General features: G+C 53.6%; 9 protein-coding genes across 9 annotated transcripts; 6 read left to right on the top strand and 3 right to left on the bottom strand.

Annotated features, from left to right (window-relative positions):
* Positions 1-673: 673 nt before the first annotated feature.
* On the top strand, positions 674-4,017 carry CABS01_04349 (calcium-transporting P-type ATPase; the record flags this gene model as incomplete). The annotated part of the gene is made up of 4 exons (XM_060537720.1): positions 674-838; positions 897-2,070; positions 2,128-3,426; positions 3,479-4,017. 4 exons carry the CDS (start codon positions 674-676, stop codon positions 4,015-4,017), a joined length of 3,177 nt encoding a protein of 1,058 aa, XP_060390565.1.
* A 376-nt stretch (positions 4,018-4,393) lies between these two features.
* CABS01_04348 (COG4 transporter) lies at positions 4,394-6,909 on the top strand (the record flags this gene model as incomplete). Its single annotated transcript, XM_060537719.1, has 2 exons — positions 4,394-5,638; positions 5,692-6,909. The coding sequence occupies 2 exons, from the start codon at positions 4,394-4,396 to the stop codon at positions 6,907-6,909; spliced, it is 2,463 nt and encodes an 820-aa protein (XP_060390564.1).
* Positions 6,910-8,728: 1,819 nt separating this feature from the next.
* CABS01_04347 (uncharacterized protein) lies at positions 8,729-9,442 on the top strand (the record flags this gene model as incomplete). The annotated part of the gene is made up of 1 exon (XM_060537718.1): positions 8,729-9,442. One exon carries the CDS (start codon positions 8,729-8,731, stop codon positions 9,440-9,442), a length of 714 nt encoding a protein of 237 aa, XP_060390563.1.
* Positions 9,443-11,917: 2,475 nt separating this feature from the next.
* On the top strand, positions 11,918-15,631 carry CABS01_04346 (uncharacterized protein; the record flags this gene model as incomplete). The annotated part of the gene is made up of 1 exon (XM_060537717.1): positions 11,918-15,631. The coding sequence occupies one exon, from the start codon at positions 11,918-11,920 to the stop codon at positions 15,629-15,631; it is 3,714 nt and encodes a 1,237-aa protein (XP_060390562.1).
* Positions 15,632-17,049: 1,418 nt separating this feature from the next.
* CABS01_04345 (uncharacterized protein) lies at positions 17,050-17,853 on the top strand (the record flags this gene model as incomplete). Its single annotated transcript, XM_060537716.1, has 2 exons — positions 17,050-17,595; positions 17,665-17,853. The coding sequence occupies 2 exons, from the start codon at positions 17,050-17,052 to the stop codon at positions 17,851-17,853; spliced, it is 735 nt and encodes a 244-aa protein (XP_060390561.1).
* A 167-nt stretch (positions 17,854-18,020) lies between these two features.
* Positions 18,021-19,814, bottom strand: CABS01_04344 (U3 small nucleolar RNA-associated protein; the record flags this gene model as incomplete). The annotated part of the gene is made up of 1 exon (XM_060537715.1): positions 18,021-19,814. The coding sequence occupies one exon, from the start codon at positions 19,812-19,814 to the stop codon at positions 18,021-18,023; it is 1,794 nt and encodes a 597-aa protein (XP_060390560.1).
* A 1,362-nt stretch (positions 19,815-21,176) lies between these two features.
* Positions 21,177-22,020, bottom strand: CABS01_04343 (uncharacterized protein; the record flags this gene model as incomplete). Its single annotated transcript, XM_060537714.1, has 2 exons — positions 21,177-21,887; positions 21,946-22,020. 2 exons carry the CDS (start codon positions 22,018-22,020, stop codon positions 21,177-21,179), a joined length of 786 nt encoding a protein of 261 aa, XP_060390559.1.
* Positions 22,021-23,103: 1,083 nt separating this feature from the next.
* Positions 23,104-23,835, top strand: CABS01_04342 (uncharacterized protein; the record flags this gene model as incomplete). The annotated part of the gene is made up of 3 exons (XM_060537713.1): positions 23,104-23,246; positions 23,336-23,580; positions 23,636-23,835. 3 exons carry the CDS (start codon positions 23,104-23,106, stop codon positions 23,833-23,835), a joined length of 588 nt encoding a protein of 195 aa, XP_060390558.1.
* A 643-nt stretch (positions 23,836-24,478) lies between these two features.
* Positions 24,479-25,654, bottom strand: CABS01_04341 (uncharacterized protein; the record flags this gene model as incomplete). Its single annotated transcript, XM_060537712.1, has 2 exons — positions 24,479-25,291; positions 25,562-25,654. 2 exons carry the CDS (start codon positions 25,652-25,654, stop codon positions 24,479-24,481), a joined length of 906 nt encoding a protein of 301 aa, XP_060390557.1.
* Positions 25,655-25,984: the final 330 nt, after the last annotated feature.

Here is a 25,984-nt window from a genome sequence, read left to right as displayed (position 1 = left end):
GACCTCGATGGTGAAAGGTCCCGCGCATTTTCTCTCCCATACAAACTTGAGTAAGGCAGGAGGAGTAGTACGATAGGTATACTGGCATTGGCACCAAGTCATCAAATTGGAACCGTTCGTTCCCTTATATACCTACCTATGGCATGGATAACTTGACGTTGCAGCCATGAGACATGTAACTGATATCGTGCGTGCCCATGTCTGGATTGCTTACGGCACAGGAGCAGCCATCCACGGGGATGTGCGGAGCGGCGACACTGCTCCCGAGTCCTCGTTCCAGGGCCCCCTGTACAACAGCCACGGACCCGCCGTACTAAGCGTCGCGTTGGCACGCCGCACGCCCTGTCCCTGGTACCAGATTTGGCCATGCATCTGCTATTCCAGCCGAAGGCACACGTTTTCTCATCTTTTACCACGACATCCGCTTGCCTTCACTCAGTCACCAGCTTCCACGAAACTATGTCTTCGGACCTAGCTCCCCGCAATTGATACCTTGGCGACGAAGGACTTTTAGTCCTCCCAAATCGAACGTACTCTGACTTCCGACGACATATCCTTTCGCTTGGGCGCATGCCTCCTTTTCGCTTCGTACACTGACAGATGATCGGCGCTGGGCGTTCTGCAACTATTCCAAGGCCGTGACCGAGGGATTTCTGCCTCGCCATACGCAGATATGCAGTGGCCGTGGCATAAAAGGAAGGGTTCCGACGATGGCGAAGCTTTATTGCCTCTGGCGGCCAAGATGCCGAGCATCAATGGTTTGACCATGGAACCTATGGAGACGGAATCATCGCGATCTAGGCCAGGCCACATTCGAACCACATCAGCGCAATCAAGAGTAATGGGCTCCCTTAACTTCCATATCCTCGATATCTAGCTAATTTCTGTCTGCATAGAGCACCGCCGACGAGTTCTCCTCGATGAGTTCCGCAGAAGCCGCCAGCCGCCTTCAAACGTCACTTACCCACGGTCTATCGCCAACCGAAGCCTTGACTCGACTCAGCGACTACGGTCCGAACGAGATCCCTCACGAACCCCCAGAACCGCTATGGCTTCGTTTCATCAAACAATTCCAAGAGCCGCTTATTTTATTGTTGCTCGTGTCGGCCGGAGCGTCCTTGTTTTTGGGCAACATGGATGATGCAGTCAGCATCACAGTCGCCGTGACCATCGTGGTCTCGGTCGGTTTTGTGCAAGAATACCGCTCAGAGAAGTCGATAGAGGCTCTTAGTCACTTGGTTCCGGCCCATGCCCATCTGGTCCGCTCAGCTATCAGCAAGACACCCGGCAGCGCCAAAACTCCGACTTGGCCGCCACAGGGACCTATGGACGGCACAGAGTCAGTTGGATCTACCACGCCTGGGGAAGAAATGCTGGAAGCAACCTCATCAAAGGTCATGGCCTCACAGCTTGTGCCGGGAGATTTGGTCTACTTCACCACGGGCGATCGTATTCCGGCGGATATTCGGGTCACCAAGGCAGCAGATCTCACGATTGATGAGTCAAATCTCACAGGAGAAAACGAGCCTGTGCGGATCACCGCAGAGACGAAGGCGCGGAGCCTCTTATCTCCTGCATATGGTGCAGACACGCTTCAGCTTCCGAGCCCATCTGCCTTGTCCGACAATCGTGATGCAGGTGGGAGTGGCGAGAATAACATCGCCTGGATGGGCACGCTGGTGAGGTCTGGTCACGGCCAAGGCATTGTTTTTGCAACGGGCGGACAAACCAACTTCGGAACAATTGCGACTAGCGTGTCTGGAACAGAGAGTCCTCGTTCGCCTCTCCAACTCTCCATGGACGACCTAGGCTCTCAGCTCAGCAAAGCCTCGTTCGTGGTCATTGGACTCATTTCGCTAGTCGGCTGGCTTCAAGGAAAGAAGCTGTTGGAAATCTTTACTATTTCGATTTCTCTTGCTGTTGCAGCTATTCCGGAAGGTCTGCCAATTATCGTAACCGTAACCCTGGCTCTGGGCGTTCATAGAATGGCTCGCCATAACGCCATCGTACGCAGAATGCCCAAGGTAGAGACTTTGGGTTCAGTAAATGTTGTTTGTACCGACAAGACAGGTGTGTGGTAGAAGGACTAGAGGGAGATTGAACCAGCTGGTTGCTGACATGCCGCAGGTACTCTTACCATGAACCACATGACGACCGCCAAAATGTGGTACTTTGGTGCTAACGATGCCATTGATGTCGAGTCCGATGATGAAGCGACGGAAACCAAGCCCGATCCTGCTACTCTACGTATTTTACGGATTGGTAACATTGCGAACAATGGTCGCTTAGCACAGCAGTATACTGAAAACGGTGCAGCTGCAAGAGCTGTGTTATCGTCAACTCAAGGAGCTGACTTCACTTCGACTTACACGCGCTGGTGTGGCCAACCTACGGACGTTGCCATGCTCGACTTGCTTGACAGATTCAAGGAACATGACGTTCGCGAGTCTATCGGCCCGCGTCTGACGGAGACCCCCTTCAGTTCTGAGCGGAAATGGATGGGTGTTACCATTGGAACTAACGATAAGGAGTTCGCCTACATGAAAGGATCCATCGACAGAATCCTCGAAGCTTGTGACACCTATCTTACTCGGGACGGCCGAGAGATTGTCCTTGACTCTACGCGTCGTGAAGAGGCCCTGCAAGCTGCTGAGACTATGGCGTCAAAGGGCCTCCGCGTACTTGCATTCGCCAGCGGCGCAGTTTCTAGATCTAGGGGCAGAACAGCACTTGCGCCGACTAGCCGAACCAACACTCCCCAACCCGTCGACGAAACCTACAGGGGCTTGACGTTTGCTGGTCTGGTCGGCATGAGCGATCCGCCAAGGCCAGGAGTTGGCAAGTCAATTAGGAGGCTTCTGCGTGGAGGTGTCAGAGTCGTCATGATAACAGGAGATGCCGAGACGACCGCCGTGGCGATTGGCAGGCAGCTTGGCATGCCGATTGCGAAGCCAATCGAATACGCCTCTAATCAAGCTGCAGTTCGGCCAGTCCTGAGGGGAGAGGACGTTGATAATATGTCAGAAGAGGAGCTCTCCCACGCCATTCAGCACACCACCATCTTTGCTCGCACGAATCCGGACCATAAGCTCAAGATCATTCGGGCTTTCCAGGCCAGAGGTGATATTGTCGCCATGACTGGAGACGGCGTCAATGACGCACCAGCACTGAAAAGAGCGGACATCGGCATCTCGATGGGCTTACACGGGACTGATGTGGCCAAGGAGGCTGCCGATATGATTCTCACGGATGACGATTTCTCAACGATCCTTAGAGCAATCGAAGAGGGCAAGGGAATCTTCAACAATATCCAGAACTTTTTGACATTCCAGCTGAGCACAAGCGCAGCCGGTTTGTCTCTGGTACTTATCTGCACAATACTCGGATTCAAATCGCCGCTGAATGCTATGCAGATCCTTTGGATCAGTAAGTCTTTTCATTTCTAGAGAAGGTTGTGCCCAGACTAACAATATCCCAGACATCATCATGGATGGCCCACCTGCTCAGTCTCTTGGCGTAGAATCCGTTGATGCCGATGTAATGAATCGGCCTCCTCGGAAGCGGAACGATGCGGTACTCACGAGGGCTCTGCTCTACAGGGTAATGACCTCGGCATTCATCATTATGGCGGGCACGATGCTCGTATATAGACGCGAGATGCTTGCCGATGGCGAGGTTAATCGCCGCGATACAACCATGACCTTTACTTGCTTTGTATTTTTTGACATGTTCAACGCAATGGCCTGCCGATCCGAATCAAAGTCAGTTCTGCGAGGCGAGGTTGGGCTCTTCTCAAACACCTTATTCAACTGGGCAGTCTCTCTCAGCATTGCGGGCCAGTTGCTTGTCATTTACTTCCCTTGGCTCCAGGAGGTTTTCCAGACAGAGGCTTTGGGCTTATTCGACCTGTTGGGGCTTTTGATGCTTTGCAGCACGGTGTTTTGGGCGGATGAGTTTAGAAAGTACTGGAAGTATGCCAGACGGCGCATGGGGGGCGGTTACAGTCAGGCAGTGTAGACCAAGACGCGGAAGTATCACTCATGCGAAGGTACGGGGGAATCGTACCAGTCAACGGCCTTAGCATATATGTAAAACTCTGAATACGGTAAATAATTTTAACGGCCTTTTCAAAATTCAATTGCAAAATCACTACCTTCTTTCGTCCGATGCTCTGGAATAGGACAGCTGTGCAGATCAGCCCAAAGTATGTTCCTCCCTTGCGCCCACACCTTAACCTCGCTTATCGGTGAGCTAGGTTCACCGAACCTCCTACCTAGCACTTCGGGCCAGCTAACACCTTGACCTGGACCTCAACCCTCACGGCACAGACAACACCCCCCTACCTCTGCTGGCAGGCCAAGGTAGCTATGCACCCGTCAGCTAGCTCGCGCCAATGTCAACACTCACGAATGGCGTTTCCTCCCATCGCGCGGACAGCGACAATGCCGCCGACGGCGCACACAGCAGCGCTGCGGCCCGACCCAGCTGTAGCGGCACCAGCAGCATCTACGCAGCATCGAGCGTCGCCGAGGTGCATGCTGCCCTCGAAGCTCTCCACGCCCGCGAATCGACAATCACCAGCCGTCTCGACGCACTCCTAGGCTCCCAGGCCGACCTCGCCCGCGAATTAGGACGACTAGACCTGCTGCGCGCGGGGCTCGGTAGTCAGGTCATTGCTGCCCGGTCCGTTGGCAATGACATGCTCTCGACGGCCGCGGACACGGCGGGGCGGCTGAGCAATAAGGTGAAGGAGCTGGACTTGGAGAAGAGCCGGGTCGAGGATACACTCGAGGTTGTGAAGCAGGTCGTCGAGCTCAAGGCTTGTGTCCAGGGCGTCGTGGGCAGCATGGGTGCCCCGCAGGACTGGGAGGCGGCCGCGGCGTACCTTGCGCGGGCGGCGCAGGTGCCGGAAGATATCACCAAGGGCAAATTTGCGGCGTCGATTGTACCGTCCGTCGAGGTTCCCGACCCCCCGTGGGTGACGCTCGAGAACGCCAAGGAGAGTCTATGCGGGCTGTTCCTCAGGGAGTTCGAGAAGGCGACCAAGGAGGGAGACGGTGCCAAGGTGACGAGGTTCTTCAAGCTCTTCCCGCTCATTGGAAGAGGAGACGTTGGTCTGGACGTATATGGGCGGTATGTTTGCCAAGGCGTGGCCGGTACGGCGCGATCGGTATTGAAGGAGAGTCCCGGTGTCCAGGCGAGGAAAGAAGGCTTCTTCTATGCGAATGCTCTCACCAGATTGTTCGACCATATTGCACGCATTGTGGAAGGTCACGGAGGTCTTGTGGAGCTGCATTATGGCTCTGGCAAGATGGTTCGTGTCATTGAGCGTTTGCAGCAGGAGGCCGACGTACAAGGAGGCATTGTCCTCGACTCGTGGAGCGATGAGCGAGACGTGGACAGGCGGCTTAAGGACGTCAAGAGCTACCCCTTTTCTTTCTTGGTACAGAGCTTTCTCCCTCAGCAGAGAGGTGGGACCCCGCGGGTCAACTCGCCTGCCATGGGCGCCGGCGCGAACCCGCGAGCTAGTGAGGATGAGGGCGTCAACATGAAGGAGGTCGATGGCCTTCTAAGTGAGATCGCAATCATGCTCGGCCGGTGGTCTCTATACTCCAAGTTCCTAGCAGGAAAGACTCGCGTAAGTTGATTGCCTCCCTACTACTACGAACACGTTACTAACGACTCCTTTAGGACCCATCTACACCCGACGACGCTCCCCTGTCCGTGCCGGAAGTTGTCGTCAAGTCCAACCTCAGGAAGAAGGTTTCGGACAAGCTTACATCCCCCTATAACATCATGATGACTTTCTTCTTCCGAAGATCAGTCGAAAAGGCGTTCCAACTGGACGAGTCGCCAGCGAGCAGCCTGTCTCTCAGTATGAACAAGCACATTGACACAAACCAAGCATTCATCATCTCTGCGGTTGACGACGTCATGTACGTCGTCAGTGCCGTTATCCAAAAGTCAATATCGACATCTCAAAGAGACGTCATCTCATCCGTCATTCCCACCATCGGTCGCGTCCTCGGCTCAGACTTTGTCGGCATGATTCAAAGAAAGATGCGAGACGAGTCCTACCCCAAACCAATTGTGCAAGGGGGGTTCCCGCCAGAAGACAGGATCATCCAGTTCATCGTCCTCATCAACAGTCTTGATACTGCCAATGAGTACCTCGGACGCATCATTACGACCAACGTCGGAAGCACAAACGACCCGCCAAAGGTAAATGGCGATGCTCATGAGGCATCACTTAGAGACACATTCCCTTTCGACAAGGACGTTGCTTTCGTGGCTTCTGCTCTCAACACACTGCAAAGCTCCTTCACCACGAAGACCACCGAGCTTCTCAACGAGGGACTCCAGGTTCTCTTCAAGCAGGTCGTTCAACCACGCCTTCGGCCTGTGCTCAGCGACACCTTCCGCGACGTGGACTACTCTTTGACGGAAGAAGAGCTAGCCGAGTTTGCTCAACAAAACGACGAGGACGAGGAGGAGATGCTAGACCAGGTGTCCCGTCGCTTTGAGCACGGCTGGGACCAGCTCATGAAGCCTGTCGCGCGTCTCATGACGCCTCACACCTTTACGACGCTCCATGACCTGACGGCGCGGTACCTCTCGCGTGTGCTCGAACGCAGGGTCTGGGATGCCCGGGCAAACGCCTATGGTGTTATCCGCATGGAGCGCGACTTCTCCAGCATCGTCAGCACCGTGTCCAAGGGCAACTACGGCGTCAGAGAGCTGTTTGCGAGGGTCTCACAGATCTTGATGGTGGCCAACATGGAAGAGGAGGAGTGGGAGGAGATTTCTGCTCAGCCGGATGACGGGGAGGAGGATGGAATGATTTGGGTTCTGACCGAAGATGAGAGGCGGCGGGCGAGGCATCTTACGTCTAGGGAGCGTAGAGGATGAGTTTCCATCTCGAAGGAAAGAGAAGAGATGCACTCCTCCTTTTTCAGAGAATGAGGCTTTTGTGCAAAAGAAGTGATGGGCGGATTTGGAATACAGAAAAGCTGATGAGAAATGACCTCCTTTTCACTCCAGCAAAGCGGCATTTCACGACGATCAAGATGTTTGCTTGGGGGTGGGTATCCAAGATACAAAGAATACTATCGAGACTGTTACAAGCATCTGTGCTGTTTAAGGATCTACTTGATTTAATGGTGAAAAGCACGGATCAAAGACGTATCGATCTATGGCCGCACCTGCCATCGAATATGACAGCTCGGTGTTCTTTCCTAATAACTCAACATTTTTGCCTCGTCACGTAATCCTGCCCCTTTCCTAGAAGAACCCTACCCGGCCTTTACCTTTCCACACCAGAGGCTTCCATCTCGATCCATACTCTACCTTACTCTGTGTGAGAGAATCTTGTCTCAATCATCACTGCCTTCCACCTGCAATCCTCAAGCTCCCACATCTTCCATGTCACAGCCCCCCTGACCACACTATCAAAAAGCGAAGAGATGGTGGCGACATCGAAACTACGAGCAAATGTCTCAAGCAGTTGGTTTGCATGCCATGCGATGTCCTTGAACAAAACCCTGCCATCATCTGTCGGTTGGCGTCTATTGATTGCGTTGACATCCATGACAAGGCTGACATGATGATGGGACTCATCAGTCTTGAGCACTTAACCTGTAGGGTTAATCGGTGTCTTTTTCTTCGCGTTTCCATCCTTGAAGGGGTTAGGTTGGATCAAGAAGGCTACTCCAGCTCTGACAGCCGAGCTGATCTGGAGTATCTGCAGGATGAACATATCCACGGTCATATCGCGAAGCCTGTCCCCGAGGTGTAAGTACAGATCATCTCGACTACTTGAAGTCCATTCGAGCTGACTGAACCCCAGTATCTCGGAACTCAATTTCCCTTGGTCATATATGGCCGTCGTCTATCGAGTACGAGCGCGTGTCATTAACGGGTTCGTGAACCAGTTGTAAGAGCAAGACAAACGGCCATAGACGACAAAGACTCTAGTATATAGGATCGACTATAGCTATGCTTTTAGGTAAGGTACTGTGAAGGCAAGTATGTCAAAAATATCCGCCACTAATCCCTGGTTGATGATCTTCACTCAGGGTGAGACTGATCGTGCCGTTTCGGAGATCAGATTTCGGCGATGTGGCCTAAGAGGCAATTCAAAAGAGCTCCATCTTCGAATACTTAAGACGGTATCGTGCTGGCGGTGACTAAGAAGTGTCCTTGAGGAATACGCCTGCGAGGCAAACCCGCATCTTCGACAGAGACAGATTTGTCGTGTACTCTGCGATCGCTCTGGTACATTACGAGCCGTCAAATTGCCCCTGTATTCACTCCTTATGGCCAAATTTTCACCTCCGAAGAACGAAACGTCGAACGTGTTAACAACTACACTGGTGGGAAGAACAGAAACGAGCGAGACCTCCAGACGAGCAAAACTTGTGGGGAAGAAACGAAAAGCAGGCCCAGGTATGTTGAGCCCTCATCGAGTTGATCTGTGAGCATATCCGTATCACTTCTGACTGTAGGTCGGATTCTTTCGACTCTGTCACACCATAACGTCTATGAATGAACAAGCAGGGCGGGCGGCACTGACTTCGTTTAGGTATCTCGTCGCTAAAAGCTAGTCACATTCCCGACCCCTCATAACTAATAGCCTGACATCGCCTTGTAACGCGGTCGCGGTAGCAGCAGAAAGCATTGCTTGATGTCCAACCACCAAGCTTTGCAGTCTATACAGAGAGCCGATATCATGTATAAATGGGTCCTCCATTTCTTGTCCACAGCCTTGCTATCACCATCTCTCACGCAACATAAAAGATGGCCACGGGCTCAATCTCAACTCTCCATTCTCAGGACTAATCAAGTGAGCTTAGTCGTCGGGAGAATGCTTGGCACACCGACAGGGTCCAAGTTCCGGCGTTTCAAGGGTCACCCGCGTAGAGACGGCTCGAAACTAGCCATCGATGACGACCGCCGCTCACTTGAAGACACTGAGGGTTCGGCAGCGTGGAACCGTTTGCGGGCCGCGACAAGAATACTCTACTATTGGTGGCGGCCAACGACGGCGCGTCGTCGAACTACCCCAGGATGGCCGTCGAATCACTTCAGGATCCTGAACAACTTCGAGCTCGGACCCAGGCTTCGATGCATCATCTGCTGCTCGATCGAGACGAACTATTATGTGCGTCGGCGGAGTCTCGAAGCTGCCCACGACTTCGGACGGACCACCATCCGTCCAATTCACCCGAGTCAGAGAACCTACACTAGCATCTGGCAGATCGCAGCATGGTTCCAGAGGGCGTTTTTTGCAACAGAGACGCCGAGGGGACCGAAGAAGCAGAATGGTGGGACCCTGAGACTTTGCATTGCACCAAGTCTGGATGCATTCCATGACGCCCATTATCTGCCAAGATGGCCCGACGACGTATACCAACCATACATTTTAGACGACTTGTATTCGTAAAGAGGTGCTGAGGCAGGCGGCGGCCACATGCCTCTTCGGCAGCGGGAATGCCGGCCTGAACAAAGACCCTCGGTCTCGGAGCGGTAAGGAGCCAGTAACGGCAGACTCCAGAGACGGACGGCGAGCGGAAAAGGCGCGTGGCTGGCGCCATGACGCCAAATTTCACGCGCAGAAGGACTCAGACCTGCAAGCGACGAGTATTTTCTCTTTCTCGGTTCTTTGAGTGGTCGCAGGAGAGTACCCACGGTTTCCACTGTGAGTGGATTGTCCCATCGGAGTGGGCAAGATGCAAGACCACGACATCGACATGGTGTTAGTAGGTGGGTTTTGGACATGGATTCTGGTCGACCCTTGACATTCTGGGGTCCTTTTTCGGGTTCTTGAATATGCGGAGCTCCTACTTATGAAATGCGGGACGTTGACTGGGCGCAGAGATCGATGCGATGTAGACCTTCCTGTTGACAGTCATGCAACAGTCACCATTGGCTGGGAGGCATAGTATTACGGGGGTCAACTCAAAGCTTTGCCATCCGGGAGAAAAAAAAATGCAATCCCTTTGGATTTCTGAATCCCTTCGGCACATGTCTCGCGCGGACGGCTGAGTCTAGCAGCGGTCAAGAACGGGCGCTCGGGTCCGACTGTCGTCATGCAAACCAGCCCGGGTCGAGTTAGTCGTTTTTGGAGACATTCACGATTCCCAAGCTCCTCCAATCTCGAACGGTAAACCGGGGGCCGGAGGAGGAGGAGGAACAGCAGCTGGCGCCAGAAGTGACTCCAGTGAGCCCGCCCCTCTCCGATCTGTGCCGTAATTCTCCTCTCCCACGCTTCACCCTTGGCCCGGCATCTGGCAGCTTGGTTTGGACGGAGATCATGCCAGGATCTGGTGACGGATTCGGGTTCCTTCAGGCGCCTTAGCGAGAGTTTCCGACGCCCAGGTTCAGCCCATGGCGCCCAGCCCGGAGCATCCAGCCTTCTGCAGACTGCGTGTGTGCTGTACGACAGTTTGCCAGGCCCGCATCCCCCGAGTCGGGTCTGCCCAATTGCCTGATATCTGAATCCTTGGATTATTACGGACACGCGAGCGCTGAGTCGTCGATGGGCCTGCTGAGTCGCTGACGCCGACGACCACTTGCAGAAATCGCAGCCATAAGGGGTACGGAATCCGCTCAATCCCCACCTGCTTTCGCTTGACCCTTGTGTTTATGTCAAGCGCGAACTCCATTTCAATGCGTTGGATGAGGCAGGAGACTACGGAGTAATATGCACATGCCAGCCTCAGAAACAGGACAGGACAGCGCAATTCAAGGCACAGCATGCAGCGAAGAGGAGCAGAAGTGAGGAGTCCACGACCAAGCGGCATATTTCGGGCGACTAAACAGCCACTTCCATTATTTGGAAACTGTTTGCTTGCGCCGCTGCTGACTCATTTGGGGCATCACTGAGTCTGCGATGTTGGGTTTCGCGCGGGTTCGCTGAATATGGCACCCAAGGCAACGAAAAGAGCGGATATGGCTGGTGGATTTGAGATGTTGTTGTCTTGTTGTGTTGTCTTGCCGCTATTCGCTACGACGCTACAACAATGCAGCCGCCCGTGGGAAATCACCATGGCAATCCGACCGAGCCTTGAATGAATTTCACTTGTTGCTTTCTTCTCCGGCAATGCGGGTACGGGTAGCATTGACAATCACCTCGCTGGCGCCCACTTCGGTCACCAACCAATATGGATAGATTCCTTCTGTGGTTTCTCTGCCTCCCGCTCCCACTGTCTCAGTCTCGCTGTCAGCTCATCAGCCATGATCAGCCTTTTCGTACGGATACTCCAGAAACAAACACGGCCACACCACCACCCTGAACTGGTAGACCAAGTTGGGAAAGGCATCCGGAGCAGCGGACTACCTAAAGAGTAATTTGAGGTTGTCCTGCAAAGAAAAGCTTCCTGCGCAGAGGCTCCTCCGGTTGGCTAGGCTTCCCCTGTAATAAGCTACGCTGGGCGTATCATGCCATGGGTCGCCCAACCTCTCGCATCGGCGCGTCAGAACCGCACCACAATCGTAGCCATAACATCTCATACATATCCCTCGCGTGACCCGCCCGCGCGGTTGGTGCTGCCCTCTTGTTTGGTGCCTCTGGCTTTCTTGCTTCTGCAGCGCCTACGCTTCCTTCTCCTACCCGTTTTCGTCACTTTTCTTGGGTCCTCTTTCTTGGGTCCCAAGCAACCTTTCCTCTCTGGGTGCTACCGTCCTTTTTATGGACTTGTTGATGGAGACTGCCTGCATTAGGGCCAACCAGTGTTACCTTACTTTGTCACTTCCCCGTCGAAACCGCTTTTTTAAAACCCCCGTTGTCCCTCCCCCGGACACCATCTGACGGGTTCGGTTTGAGTCTGGTGGGAACTGAGATTCAAACTCCCTTTTTTCAACACTACCAACCGAATGGCCATTGGCGCTACTCTCACCTTCACAACTCTAGACGGACATGGCCGAGTCTGATCTCGTCCGTCCTTCAACGTCGCATTCCGGCGCCTCGGGCTTTCAGAGGAGGTTTCTTCTTTCAAGCCCGGGGCGGCCTCGAACCGCAACTGGTCTCAACGACCCCAAACTCAACACCCCCTCGCCTGCTGGTGGCTTGGCTATACGAGTCTGCATCAAGTTTCAGCCGTCTTTGGATCTTACCTATGAGAGACAATACCAATCATCGTACGGATTCGAACCGACCGATCAACTATGTCAAGCACTTATACGTCGCTTGACCCACTGCTCTCATGAGCTTCTCACCCGCAGAGATTCAACCGCCCTCGAGCGGACTATCCCACAGATTGGGGAAGGAAAGCCGCTTCGATTTGAGTTAACCTACCAGATCTATCGCGGAGGCCCGGAACCATGGGCAACGAAAACGTTCAGTTCGTACCAGAAGTATCCCATGGATAAGCCGTTTGCCATGGAGATCGCTCGCTCGACAGACCGCATTATAGGCTCCTTTATGAAGCTTCACGACAAGTCTTTCAGATGGACGCAAGGGAGGACACGTGAGCGATCCTCTAGCGAGCTGGAAATTCTCAAACCTTTGAGCAACCCGGTCTCCCTTCTTCACGTCCCCCAATCGCGTTTCATTGATGCTACCCAAGATTGGGAATTCGTCCCCGGCTACGAGATCACTCTATCCTTCCGGAGTCGATGCAAGTCACGCAGGCAAAGAGAATGGCAACGTACTATCACGCTGAAGAGCATGCAGAGCTCCCCGCTAACCTTGTCCCATGGAGAAGATATGGCGTGGGTTTTGTCAACAGCGATGCAACGTGCCTTGGATGCTAGGAAGATGGCGTTTGATAGGCATCACCGCCAATCTCGTGACAGATTTGACTTCCTTGACGAGTCCCATCATTCTGAGCAAAACGCCGTTCATGTCGGATTTCAAATACGGAATCAACTTGGACTGGATCACAAGCACCTGCGCCGCGAGCTTGATAGCAACCTGCTCCTCTTCGAGCACCCTGAGGGTCTCGACTGCGACCAGTTCTTGAGCCAGCTCCAACATGCCTTTGAAGCGGTGCGAGATGATACTGACAAGGAACTGAACGAGATGGACGACCTCAGAGTCACAGTTTATGAACTGTCCGGGCGCGGCTGGAAAACCGAAAAGCCATTTGCTGTCTGCCTCGACTCAACTGCCTGCTATTCTCGGAGAACGGTCAAAGCCATCTTGGACAGAGTGCAGACCGGCGTTGCGGATATCCTCGGAGGCAACGATATAAGTATCACTCTGATGGTTCACAAGCGTGGCCACCTGGTTTTGGACAAGACCCTCGTGGCCCGTTCGCCGTACTACGCGACGGGACAGCGCCAAGACGAAGATCCTGAGACTGTGAAGGAGAATTTCCTGTCGAAACTCAAGAGCCGAATCCAATCCGACATTGCTTTGGTGGTGAAAGACACGTGCGCTCTCTACGACTCTCAGCCACAGAACATTCGCGTTGTCGAGCGGCCAGTTCCTGCAGCGAATGACCCTGCAGAGATGGAAGCTTTACCATCTAGTAGCCCGCTCCCGATCCCGACGCCTAATGGAGCCGTGCCGGACTCTTTCGATGGCAGCTTCACTGAGTCGTCCGAACCTTCGATCCTCGAAGATGAAACGCTTCAGAATAGCAGTGGGGTTGAAACGATGGCCGGAAGCGTCAATGACACCGTGGGGCCCTCGCAACAGCCTGAAACTCCAGCCAAAGCAATCGCTTCCAGAGATCAGCTCGACTGCAGCGGCAGCAGTTTGTCCTTCTCGATGACTGAAGACGGCGAAACTACATATCCATCCTCGTCGTCTACTCCAAGCCTTGCCGACGATAACATTGGCACGCCCCACGATAGCCTCTTGATCACGCCGACCTTTATGCGAACGCTCTCGGGAACCCCTCAACAATTTGACGCAGATCCGAACATTGCCGGTTCAGAAACCTCCGATAGCGACCTTGTCGACGATTCACTAGTAGGGCCGCCGACACCGACGATGCAGCGCTTCAACGGCCCACGACAGTTCAGCCTGCTGGGTAAAGGCAGCCGGTCTGTTTCCAGACAATCTCTGGTATCAACCGACTCTGGTTCCGAACAGCGGTCACTGACCGACTCGGAACCGTCGCCTTCGCCAGAATCAGAGGATGTGATTGTCCAGGTCGAAGAAGTTGCTGAGTCGGAGCCCAAGGTCCAGTCTGCTGCCGCCTGTTTGCCGGTATCGCCTGCCGCGGAGGTCGACGAGCCATCTGAAGAGCCTGCTCTAGAAGGTTGGCTCGAATACTGCTGCGAACCAGTCGATGCCGACGAGCAGTCGGTCGCACCGGAGTCGGAAGCATTGCTTGAAGCCGAAGTACAGAATGCCGAGGAGTCGATAAGCCAACAACAGCCAGTGATCGTCATCACTCCAGACGTACCACGAGCTAGGCCTTCTACCCCTCCCCGATCCTTCGAAGGCTTCTTAGAGTACTCTATTGAAACCATCGTCGAAGAGGACGAGGACGACTCTGATGCTGAGTTCCATGACGCAGACTCTACATCTGCCTTCGCCATCATGTCGAGCCCTTCAAGCTTTGCAACGGCGACGGAGACTGGGCTGAACTCTCCCGTCAACTTCGACAATGGGCCACTCTCACCCCTTATTCTCGATTCTGCGACGGCGTCACCTAATCGGGTTGATTCAGCTTCGCCTTCCCTTGATCTCGAGAAGGGAGCTTTACCGCCTGCTGTTGAGGTGATGGAGTCAGGTTCTCTATTTGAGGATGTGCCATCCGCTCTGGCTTCGACTATCCAAGTCGATTCTTGTACGTCTTCCACTGACACGATCGAACCTACCACCGCCCCGCACATTCCCGAGGCAATCGAGCCCTTGCTACCCAAAGCAACTGAGGATTCTCCTCCCGAAGTTGCCGAGGACCCTTCTATTCCTGAAACACACGAGCCCGCTGTTCCCGACGTTCCTCCTGCCCCCGAAGCCATTGAGCTGTCCGCGGTTCCCCTGGAACCTGTCGAGCCGACTCTTGATTCCTCCGAGCAGATTCACAGAGATTCACAACCTCCAGTCCTGACCGAGGCCCAGTCCGTCTCGGATGAAGCTCCTCGTACGCCGACATCGGACTCGGCGCCCTCGTTCAGCGACAAAGAGGAAACTCGTGAACCGTCTACTCCGCCGTTGATGACTGAAACTGAGGATTCGGACTACTCAGAACCTTCAGAGCCTACCGTACCATTCCCCGAATTCTCCAGCGATGCGACCGTTCACGACGAAACCATGTCTCTCTCGCACTGGTCGCCGCAGAGAAGATCATATCACTTTGACGACTCGAGCGACAGCTACTTCGGTCACATGCGCAAGATGTCGATCCCTCGGCCATTGTTTGCCCGTCCTAGCTCGAGTTACGCATCCTTCGGCGGATCATTCGGCCATAAACGTCAATTTTCATCACCGACTGCGGGGTTCTTCGGCCTCCAGGAACCGCGTCGTCTCGACATTGGTCTCCGTGGTGCTTTGGTCGGTATCAGAGCCCTACAGAGCCAGGGGAAGCTAGAACGACGGCCATCGCAAGTACTGTTGACACTCGACAACGATAAGGGCATGGTCCTTGTGCCTGGCAATAGTCGACGCAATAGCGAGAGCAGGGGAATTGGAGGTGCAGGAGTTTTGGGGCTGGGCAACGCTTTCGCGTTTTGAACGCATTGCCGGGACTGATAGAAGGATAAACGTCACAGGAGGATTCTTAAAAATATGATGATATGATGACTTGGGGGGAATTGGACGGCGGCACGGAGACTAGGTCCAGCGGCCACCCGGGCAGAAATCCGGTTGTTGGCATGAATTGGCGTTTGGGGTACTTTATTTTGATACAGCGGGTTTCAACGCAAGCGCGCAAGCGATGCATGGCGGGCTGTTTTGCCTGATCAAAAGCGCAGTTTACGTCGCTATTACTAGAATTAGGCAATCAAAAGCACGAAATCTAGAAACCGGTATGAACTACTCATTCTATATGCTCGTTTGTAACAGATCTGGTATATGTGCGTACTCTGTGACATTGCTCTGATCCAGGTCAGCCTTGTCATCAAGACTTCTGTGTAACTTGAGCCGTTTGTCTCCCGAAAGTTGCGTTTACCGCCCTTGAGCGCTCGCCCGCCATACCGCCACTCACCAACAGTTGGAAATGCAATGGAGCAAAGCTCGAGGCTCGTGGCAAGGGTAGGTAAACGAACAAACTTGCATGGGATCTAAACCTCGAGTGCCTTGCCTCGAGCACCTTGAACGGTTATCTCGGGGTCCATAACCACGAGATCTCCAGATTTGTTTCTAAATGATAGTGTTTCAGAGCAGTGCTGCAATAGTGTGATCGTATCATACACAATTTTGTGGAATTTTGGTTTCTTATTCTTTCTTTACCCCTATGTAGGCAAAGAGGCGCAGATAGTTATCTCGGGGAAATGTTTGTCTCTTCCGAGGCTACTCTAAACTTCGCATGTCTTTCAATCTGTCTTACATGGTACACCCCGAGCGCCTTACTGGACGAGTCAAACTTGCTCGGCTGTCTCTACACGACCACGCGGTACAGAGAATCCCATCCGCCATCGATCAGTACTTGAACGTCTCTTGACGCGTAAATGAACATGATTCCCCTGCTCGTCTTCTTTGCCTTGCACTGGATCTGGTTTGAGTTTGCTGTAATTAAATATGACTGGGATCAAGGTTTGTGCTAAGACCAGAGACAATCTCATGCTGCGCCATTCAGGGTCCATGTACGTTCTAAAGTTGAGACGCAATACTCCATGGCTCTGAATATTCTCCTAAATACACGAGTGGAACAATAAACGCCTGCTCCTCAGTCGAGTGAGTCTTCGTTCCTCACTTCATCTTTTCTCCCACCTTTTGCGATCGTCATCCTTCCGCGGCGGGTTTGTGCGACCTTATCCCCCTTATTGAACCAACACGGGTCAAACGGAGCGCCCGCATAAACCCGCTTTCGGTCATATCGGCATCGGCTCATGCTTCATTCTCGTACTCTTTTGAGTTGAGAATTTCTCATTTTCTCGTCCGCTATTCACTTCTCTCAGATACGGCCTCATTCATTTTCCTGCAAACCGACAATGACTCGCAGAACCAAGAGCGCCGCCCGCAAGGCCCGGGAGAAGGCCGCAGCTGAGGAAGGAGGCGCCAAGCTGCAGAACTTGGAGAAGATGATGGGCGAGCTCACCATCAAGAAGGAGGAGGGTGAGGCTGAGGAGAATGGCACTAATGGAGGCGAAGGAGGCGCCGATCTTCGCGACATTGAGGAGATGATGATCCAGTTGAACATCAAGAGGGAGGAGAATGCAGACGGCGGCAGCAACGACGGCGGTCATGATCAGAAGGGCAACGATGCGACCTTGGATTGTGTTGAGCTGAAGGAGGCCTTGGATGACCTCAAGAACCCCAAGAACGTCGATCCTAATGAGGAGAAGAAGGCGAACGGCGAGAACAGCGCGCCAAGGATGAACAGGAAGCTGACCGAAAAGGAGCAGGCGAAGGTTCAGACGAACCTCGTCGCGCGCTGGGAGGAGTACTTTGGCAAGAGAGAGCTGGCCGACTGGCAGCGTCTCTGCGGTGATCTGGGTCTGGAAGCGGATCTGCCCACCAAGACCCAATGCAGAAAGGTGAGTTACCCTCAAGAAGCACTGCGTGATATATCGGCGGCTGACAATGTGAATCTCCTATGAATAAAGGCGCTGAAGACGGTCCACGTCAGCATCAAGCAGTTTCTCAGTGTCGAGAACCGACCCGGCGAGGTCGAGTTCTTCAAGAATCCCTCCCAGCTTGGACGGTATTGCCGCAAGAACCGCATGTTCATGTCCAGCAAGGAGCTCCCCAAGGGTGATCCGCTCCGCTCCCTACGGCGCAAGATGAGATTTTAATGCTGGGAGGTTCTAATGCTAGAATGAGAGATGAGTGAAAGGTCGACATGGCAAGAGGACAGCCCGTTTTTGATACAGGAAGATGTAATTAAGACAGGCCCTCACGCCAGATGATTAACCTCAATACACAAGCATGCCAACCGAATTTTCTTTTTTGGATACCCTTCTTAACTCCTAATCTCCCACATTCTAATCTTGCCCGTATCATTGCCGACCGCGAGAAGCTCGCTGCTCCGCCCAAACGCAACGCTCGTGATTCTGCCCAGGGGCGTCTGTTCTGTGGGCCAGTTCCTGTAGACGGTGCAGCTGGGGAGGTGAACCAGGCGCAGCGCGTCCTTGGACTCTGTGCTGCCGAATGCCATCAGCTGGCCGTCGGGGGAGAAGGTCAACACCGTGATGGGTGTGACGAGCTGCTCAAACGTGCGCGTCGGCTCGGGCCGCTGCTCGACGTCGACCTCGCCGGCCTTGGACGACGTCTTGACGAGCGTGTGGCGATCGTAAATGTTGGTGATGCCGCTGCTGGAGCCGACGGCAACCCACCTGTCGTCGCCGAGGAGTTCGGGGCCCTGATGGCCACCCAGCGCGATGACGATGCCGCCCACGCAGCCATCGTCGTGCCATACAGCCAGGAACCGCTTCTCGGCCACGCTGTACTCTCCGACGGAGCCGTCCCGACCGAGGATTGACATGCCCTCGCCGTTGCTCCACCAAACGAAATCGGCGATGCCGTGCCGGCTGTCCAACCGGGCGGCGGCGATCCACTGCCTCGACTCGGTGCTGATGATGTTGATGATGCCGCCGCCCTTGCGCGTCGACGCCACGAGACCCATGTACCGCCCGCAGGGGCTGAGCTTGAAGCGCTCCATAGTCTTGTGCTCGAGCCTGTGGCCCTGGATCTGCGACGTCTTTTGCACGTTGCCCGTCTGCAGGTCCCAGCTGTGGAAGAATTTGCGCCGGCCGGCGAAGAAAATTTGGTCGCCCGACGGGTAGAGGAACTCTGCGCGGCGGACGTCGACGCCCTTGGCCTGCACTGAGGTAAGCATCGGGTTCGGCGTCGGGTGGGCCGTCGGGTTGAGGTGGTGCAGGTAGAGCACAGAGGAGACGCTCGAGGAGAGGAGGACGGGGTATCGCGGGTGGAAGGAGAGGTTGTTGACGGCTGCCTTGTGGGTGTCGGGGATCTCGCGCGTGCGCTGGATGTCAATGACTTCGGGGCGGAGGCGGGCTTTGCCGCCGTTGGCAGCGCCTTTGCCGGCGAGGCGGTGGACGTCGCGCATGAACTTCTCGAGGGGCGCCGCGGAGAGGTTCGTATCGCTGCCTTCTTCGTCGGAGCTAATAGAGGAGTCGGAGGCGGCGGCCGAGGAGCGCCTTCTCCTCTTTGCGGGCCTTCCCTCGGACGAAGGCTCTTGCGCCCATTTTGGCAGCGGGTTGAGGCGGACGAATTGCTGTCTCAGTCTTCTGCTGTACTCTGCGCCGCTGACCATGTCCTCGGCCTCGGTGATGCGCAGCTTTCGTAACCTCGTCGCGGCCGCTAGGGAAACGGTCAATCGCTCGTCATCACTGTCCTCCCACGCAGGCGCGTTCTCGTCAACGGCCGCTGGCTCTTGCTTGCTGCCCGCCTTTGCGCCGCCCTTTGCCGCGGGGACTCCGGTGTCGAGGAAGAAGAGATCGTGGTCGGCGACTTCCTCTAGTGTGGGCTCGTCGTCCGGCTTGGTGAGCTGGAGGTTCTTTTCTCTCTCGAGTCGTTCGATATCGCCGAGAACATCGTTGCGGAAGAGCTGTTCGCGGAAATCGGCCTTGCCTCCCAGGACCAGCTTCTCGAGCTCCTCTTCGTCGGAATCCTTTTCGTCGAACACGGGTTTCGGTTTGCGTTGGCGGGGGACTTCCTCCTCAAATTCTGACTCCTCGGAGGAGGTGACCTCTTCCTCTTCGGAGAATTGCTCAAACGGTTGTTCTTTTGCCATTGTCGCCGGTCGGTGGTGATTTTCTTGTCTCGTTTGGTCGTGGGCGCACCAGCGGATCGAGGTGGGAATGGACGAGCGGCTTGCAGAGGACGTCCAGAATTTTTTTAATGGAGCTTTCAGCCTTGCATCTTCAAGGAGGATTTGATTGGCGTAGTTGTACACGCTAGAAAACAAATCAACCAATGGTGCTTGAGTGATGATAAGGCTCGATTGCGGGGCATTTAGGACCCCTCCTAACGAGACTCAAACTGGCAAGTGGGTGACAAAATAAGATGCTGGTCGACACTCGACCATAATACCTACTTACCTCTTAATTGTTCCTGACTTTCTTATTCTTCTTATCTTCATTCTTGAGGTTTCCACTATCTTTATCCTTCTTATTATCTTTATCGTTCTTACTGCCTTTGGTGGGAGGGAGGAAATGAAGCCTCCAAGGGAAAACAAAGACAACAGGCATCACCCCAATCACCAACCAATGCAGACAACCATCATGATCGCACCGCGGTTGAAGCTAAGTCTGGAAGACGGCCCAGGACATTGCTGCCCATCAAGGGCACAACTGAGTACGGTATCAAGCCATTCAGCATCGGAGAAACCCTGCGAGACACGACCATCAGCATGACAATGCTGCAGCTACTCCAAATCAGTCCGACTGCCAGGGCAGAGGCAGCTTTCCTGTACTATTTTTATTATCCTTTTTGTTTTTACTATCCTCATTGTTCTCGCTGTCTTCATCATTCTTCTTATCTTTGTATTCTATATATTTATGAGAGAGTACTCTGAAGAAGAAGGATAAGAGAGCTAGGTACTTTGATACTTATAGAGCGGTAAACGACTGTGTTGCCTACTTGACTAGTAGTTTGTGATCTTGGTATTTAGAGATATTATTTTGTTTTTTATTTTTTAGTTATCCTCTACTTCTTCTGCTAATTTCCTCTTTTTTGCTCGTCTTACTTTCTTGTCCTCGTCGGCATCAGGGCGTAGCTCTTTTGGTTGTTCAGCTGATTCTGAGCGTCGTCCAGTTCCTCTGCCGTATAATCTTCCCCTGCCGCAAGACTTGACAAACTATTGCCGTCATCAGTCATGGTATCGCTGCCAGGCGGCGAGCAGACCTATGTGCCCGTACTCAAAGCGAGACTCAGGCTGGCAAGTGGGTGACCAAATAAGAAGATGCTAGGCGAAGACTACGATGCCTACTGGCCTGCTTATCATTCCTGACTTTCTTATTCTTGTCGTCTTGACTATTCAACCTCTCTGTCAAAGGTAGGAAACCAGAATGAATTCTCAGAATACCAAAATAAAAGACTGCCCAGCACGCGTCTATTTTCGCTTCATAGGGGTCCCAAATGCCCCGAAATTGAGCTACTCCTCTACTTCTTGTGCCAGCTTTCTCTTCTTTGCACGCCTCGCTTTCTTGTCCTCGTTCCTGGCCGCTCTCTGCTCCTCGCCCTTACGCTTCTGAGCCGCAAAGCCTTCGTCAATATCAAAGAAGACTTTCTCCGAAGCCGTAATATCCTCTACTTCCGCCTCGTCCTTCTCCTCGTCCTCCTCCATAAAGGAGTCCAACGAGCTCGCATCTAGCATCTCATCATCCTCGTACTCCTCATCATCGTCGCCATCCTCGTCATCACTAACCTCCATAAACAAGACTTGGTTATCGTCGTCGTCTTGCTCACGCGCTAAAAGGGCATAGCTCTTTTGGCCATCAAGCTGGTTCTGAGCGTCGGCCAGTTCCTCCGCTGTGTACTCCTCTCCTGATGCGAGACTTGACCGACTCATGCCATCGTCGGTCATGGCCTCCGTGACTGTACTCTGATCGTCGTCTTCGTCATCGTCATCGTCCTCGCTTTCATCGCTAGAGATGTCGCCGTCTGTGTCCTCCTTGTAATGAATCCTGCGACGAGTAGCTTGTCGCTGCGTCTTGTTCTTGGGCCTTGATGAAGGCAGAGATGACTGCTCGGCTCCCGTCTCCTCGATGGCCTTGGTGTCGTTGCCCAAGTCCAATCTCGCGAGGTTTCTGGCCATCGAGATCGCATCAACTTCCGCCTTATAGCGCATCCAAGCCTGACCAACCTAAACAAATGGATAAGTGTGTCTCCTTTTACAGCCAAAGATTCAGAGCGAGACTCACTTCATGCTCGGCGCAAAAACGCCGAAGTTTCTGGGCCTCGCCCTTCACTCTGCGACGCAGCTTCTTGGAGACCATGTTGTCCTCGGGTTGCGTGATAGTTGAGTGAAAGGGCACTGTCCTTTTCTGAATTGTATGAATTTATGACGCCTTCGTGTGCGAGATGAGTTCGCCCGAGAGAGGTAGAGGTGTCGAAGCCGAATATTAAAAAGTGAGAGGAAGCGAAAAGTTTACTCGGCCTGCCGCCAGAGATGTCTGATATAAGTAGTGATTCAGAGCGTGAAGCTAGTCAGTTGTATGGTGATGCGTTGAGGACGGTGAAGCAGCGAGGATGGTGATGTACCTAGCGAGGATAGTGTTTTAGGGAGGACGGCTGGGTAGGAAGGCATGGGAGGAGGAAGGCTGGTTGTGTGGGAAGGCACCGGGGGGGGGGGGGGGGGGGGGGGGGGGGGGGGGGGGGGGGGGGGGGGGGGGGGGGGGGGGGGGGGGGGGGGGGGGGGGGGGGGGGGGGGGGGGGGGGGGGGGGGGGGGGGGGGGGGGGGGGGGGGGGGGGGGGGGGGGGGGGGGGGGGGGGGGGGGGGGGGGGGGGGGGGGGGGGGGGGGGGGTAACGTTGATAGGAAGGCACGATGGGCAGGAAGGTACGATGGGTGGGAAGGTACGATGGGCAAGCGCAATGACTACATCGTGCCTTCCGCAGACCAATTTCCTTCTCACCTCGTCACGCCCGTGACATACCCCAAGGCACATCGGCAAATCCCACAAAAAAAAATGCATTACCCTCTCGTCCTCTCGTCCTCTCGTCCTCTCCAAATCTCAGCTTTCTCAGTCTAGCATCGTCGGGTCTGAATAACCAACGTTCAAATCTCCATCATTCCATGTGATCACGTCGACTCGGCCGGTACACTTTCACATCTAGTCACACGAAGTACATTGTCCTTTTGTTTCTTACGAGAGTCATCAAGTTTTCGATTTCGTACGAAGCAGCCTGATCTTTTCTGATCCCCCCCCCCCCTCCAGCCGCACCACCGAGTGTCCTCTCACGTACACGTCCAATTTTCTTCCCTACAGAGACGATAAACCCTACTTAAAGTACAATGCCCCGAGCGAGAAAGAAAACCACCCAGCTACCCGACGTTGAGGTAGACGTACAAAAAACCGCGATGTGGGCGATGCCCCGGGATGCGTCCGTCCTGAGCCTCTCGGACCAAGTAGTCCTGAACAATCTTGAGGTCTTATGTCGGCAGAATGCACTGATGCTCAAGCTGTTGACGAGGATCGAGCAGCAGCTCACAAAGAGTGAAAAGTATGACTTCTCTTGAGCACGGTGAAGAGCCAGGCAGCCCCTTCATTAGTTCTTCTATAACTAGACATTGTAACTAACCTTGAGCAAAGCATAAGCAAAGGCAAAAAGCGCAAGGATGAGTCGGACAATGAGGGTGACGACGAGGACGAGGCTGCCGTTCGATGCATCAAGGAGCAGTTTTGGGCAGTAGTCACAACCAAATACGACTCCTTCATCGCACGCAAGAAGTACAAGCCGTATGTCAAGCGAGGCAGTACTGCCACGTTTGGCCACAATGCCACCGAGTTCAGGGACGCCATATGCGACGAGTTGGAGTCGGATTCTTCCGAGTCGAGTAAGTACAAAGTCCTTTTACTCGGAGTTGGATGCGTATGTTAATCGTAGCATAGATGATGATCTCGTCACTGCCCTCGTCAGCCTCTCGCAGGAGGGGATTGAGGACCTCTACTTGGCACTGGGTGCCGACAGAGTCAAGAGAGCAGCAGCCACACAGGTGGAGCCGTCGGATTCCGACGAGTCTCTGCAAAGGCCATCACGCCAGAAGCGCCGGAAGACCGGCTCGAGCAGCTCCAATAACAGCAAAGAGTGATAGTGTGGTAGAGAATGGTCGTTTGAACGCGAAAGGGAGCATCATCTGGCATGTCAATGAGAGATAGAACTATAGGGCGCACTCCATGGTGCATGAAGCGTTGGGAGCTATGTATCACGTATCAGATTCACGTTGCAGAAGCATACTTTAGACAGCTACCTACAAGACATCCAACGAAGATTGACAACGTGTCCCGACCGTTCTGGCTGCTGTTATCGTACTGTGCCATACACGATTTGAATATGAAGCTTCAAGGGACATTGTACTGTAAGATTCTCCATCACGTCACTTGAACACGTCAAATCATGGGGAACTCAAATTTCGTTTCTTTCCGCAGAGAGGCAATGTACATCAAGTGCCTCTGGTATGAGAAACGGACTGTGAATCTACAAGAGGCATTGGTGAGGCTGTTGGACATTGAACTTCATAATATCTTGCTATCTCCTAGGAAAAAAAGGAGAGAAAAGACCAGGCCAGTTTGAACTTATGAGGCAAGCAGTTGTTTTGCAAAGTAAGTATTCGTCCCCGGCGACTCGGCCGTCCCCCTTTCGTCACCTTCACGACACTCCTCCCCTGAGTAAAGCCGCGAATCATGTCTCTCCACACTGCTCGTATAAGTCATATCATTAAACCCAGAATCCTCTCAGGGCTTGGACGTGCCGGCCTTGTTGTTGACAAGGCTTATGATGTCAAGATGGTGGCTAGGCGTGTTGTCGTTCGTGCCTGGGGGCGGCAGAATAGTAACCATACTCGAGCGGTGGTTGGCAAGGTGTGCGTGCACAGTTGACTCAGCATCCGGCACACCCACATGCTCATCCGGGACGGTGAATGCAATCGAGAGCAAATCCGCTAAACGTTCTGGTAGTATCTCTTGAGCTGGGTACAAAAGTACACTGCCCTTTCTGTCGTTGATGGCTGGAAAGCTTGGCCTGCGCGGTCCGCCCAAGATGATGGCCGGATTTCCTGGGACATCAAGTCTATCGTCGAGCTCCCGGAGATTCTCAGACTGCCACCCGTGGCTCTTTCGTTTCTTGCTACGATCAGCCTGGTTCCGCTGCTCACCGGCAGCGGAGGATCGGAACTCCGGTCGATCCCATCCCAGAGCTTGCTTCAAGGCATCGTGCTGCTCGATAATCGCAGGCTCCGTCACCCAAGCCGCCCGAATGCCCGTGATACCACCAGAATCTGATCCGGAGATGTGACGCTCGAGCTCGTCGACTGTGGCGAAGAGATGGACGGGGGCCTTGGGGGGCGCAGAACTCGCATAAAGTTCGCATTCATATCCCGTGCTCTTGTGTGTCTTCTTGATAAACTTGACGCGTCTGCACCAAGCTTCGTAGCCGACATGAAACTTTGTTTCCTGGTGGCGCTTCAGGTGTGCTTCGTCTGGCCATTGCCGCTGCTTTCGCTGCTCTGGCGCCGTGATGTCGTTGATACACAGCTCACAAAAGAGACCCTGTGACGAATAAAGCCAAAAACCTTTCGCCGGCCCTCTCAAGCTCTCACATTCCAACCAAGGCCTATTCAGCACGGAATAAGCCAAAAACAATTGATAGAGTAATATATAACAATACAGAATAAGCTAAAGCATTTCTCTAAAAAATATATATATATTATTGTTTTCCTTTGTTCGCTATAAGAGTGGCAGATTTGGCCCAGGAGAGCAGTGGATAAATCTATCACCCGCGTAAGAGTATATTAAGCTCGTATCCAGATCTGGCCTTACCACCTTGTTTACTCTCTGAGCAGCTACACAGCCTGTGGTAGCGACACCGACGATGAAGATGGCATCGCGACTACTACCAAGGGGAAAATCCATCGGGCAGCTTCTATAGAAGCACGACGAAGCTATCAGACTCCCTGGCAAGGTAGCTATCGATGGTCGGCCAGTGGTCGATAAAGTGGCTCAGGCAGGTATACTCTTTTCCATCGCCCTCGGTGATCAAGCCCGTGATGAACCCACAGTCGACAGTGTTTATGTGCGCTATGATAGGGTGATTGTAGTGTTTATGTAGTGACCGTGTATATACCGAGCCGGGTCCGTGGCAACTTTATCCTGCAAAGCAGAAAGCTATAAAGAGGCCGAGGGTTTTAGTGCCTCGACCTGTCCCACAATAGAATGGCAGGTCGGTGTCTTGTAATAGTATAT

This window comes from Colletotrichum abscissum, assembly GCF_030869225.1.
Source record: "Colletotrichum abscissum strain IMI 504890 chromosome Unknown Scaffold_8.1, whole genome shotgun sequence".
Lineage (NCBI taxonomy): Eukaryota > Fungi > Ascomycota > Sordariomycetes > Glomerellales > Glomerellaceae > Colletotrichum > Colletotrichum abscissum.
This window is presented reverse-complemented; position numbering and strand designations above follow the sequence as displayed.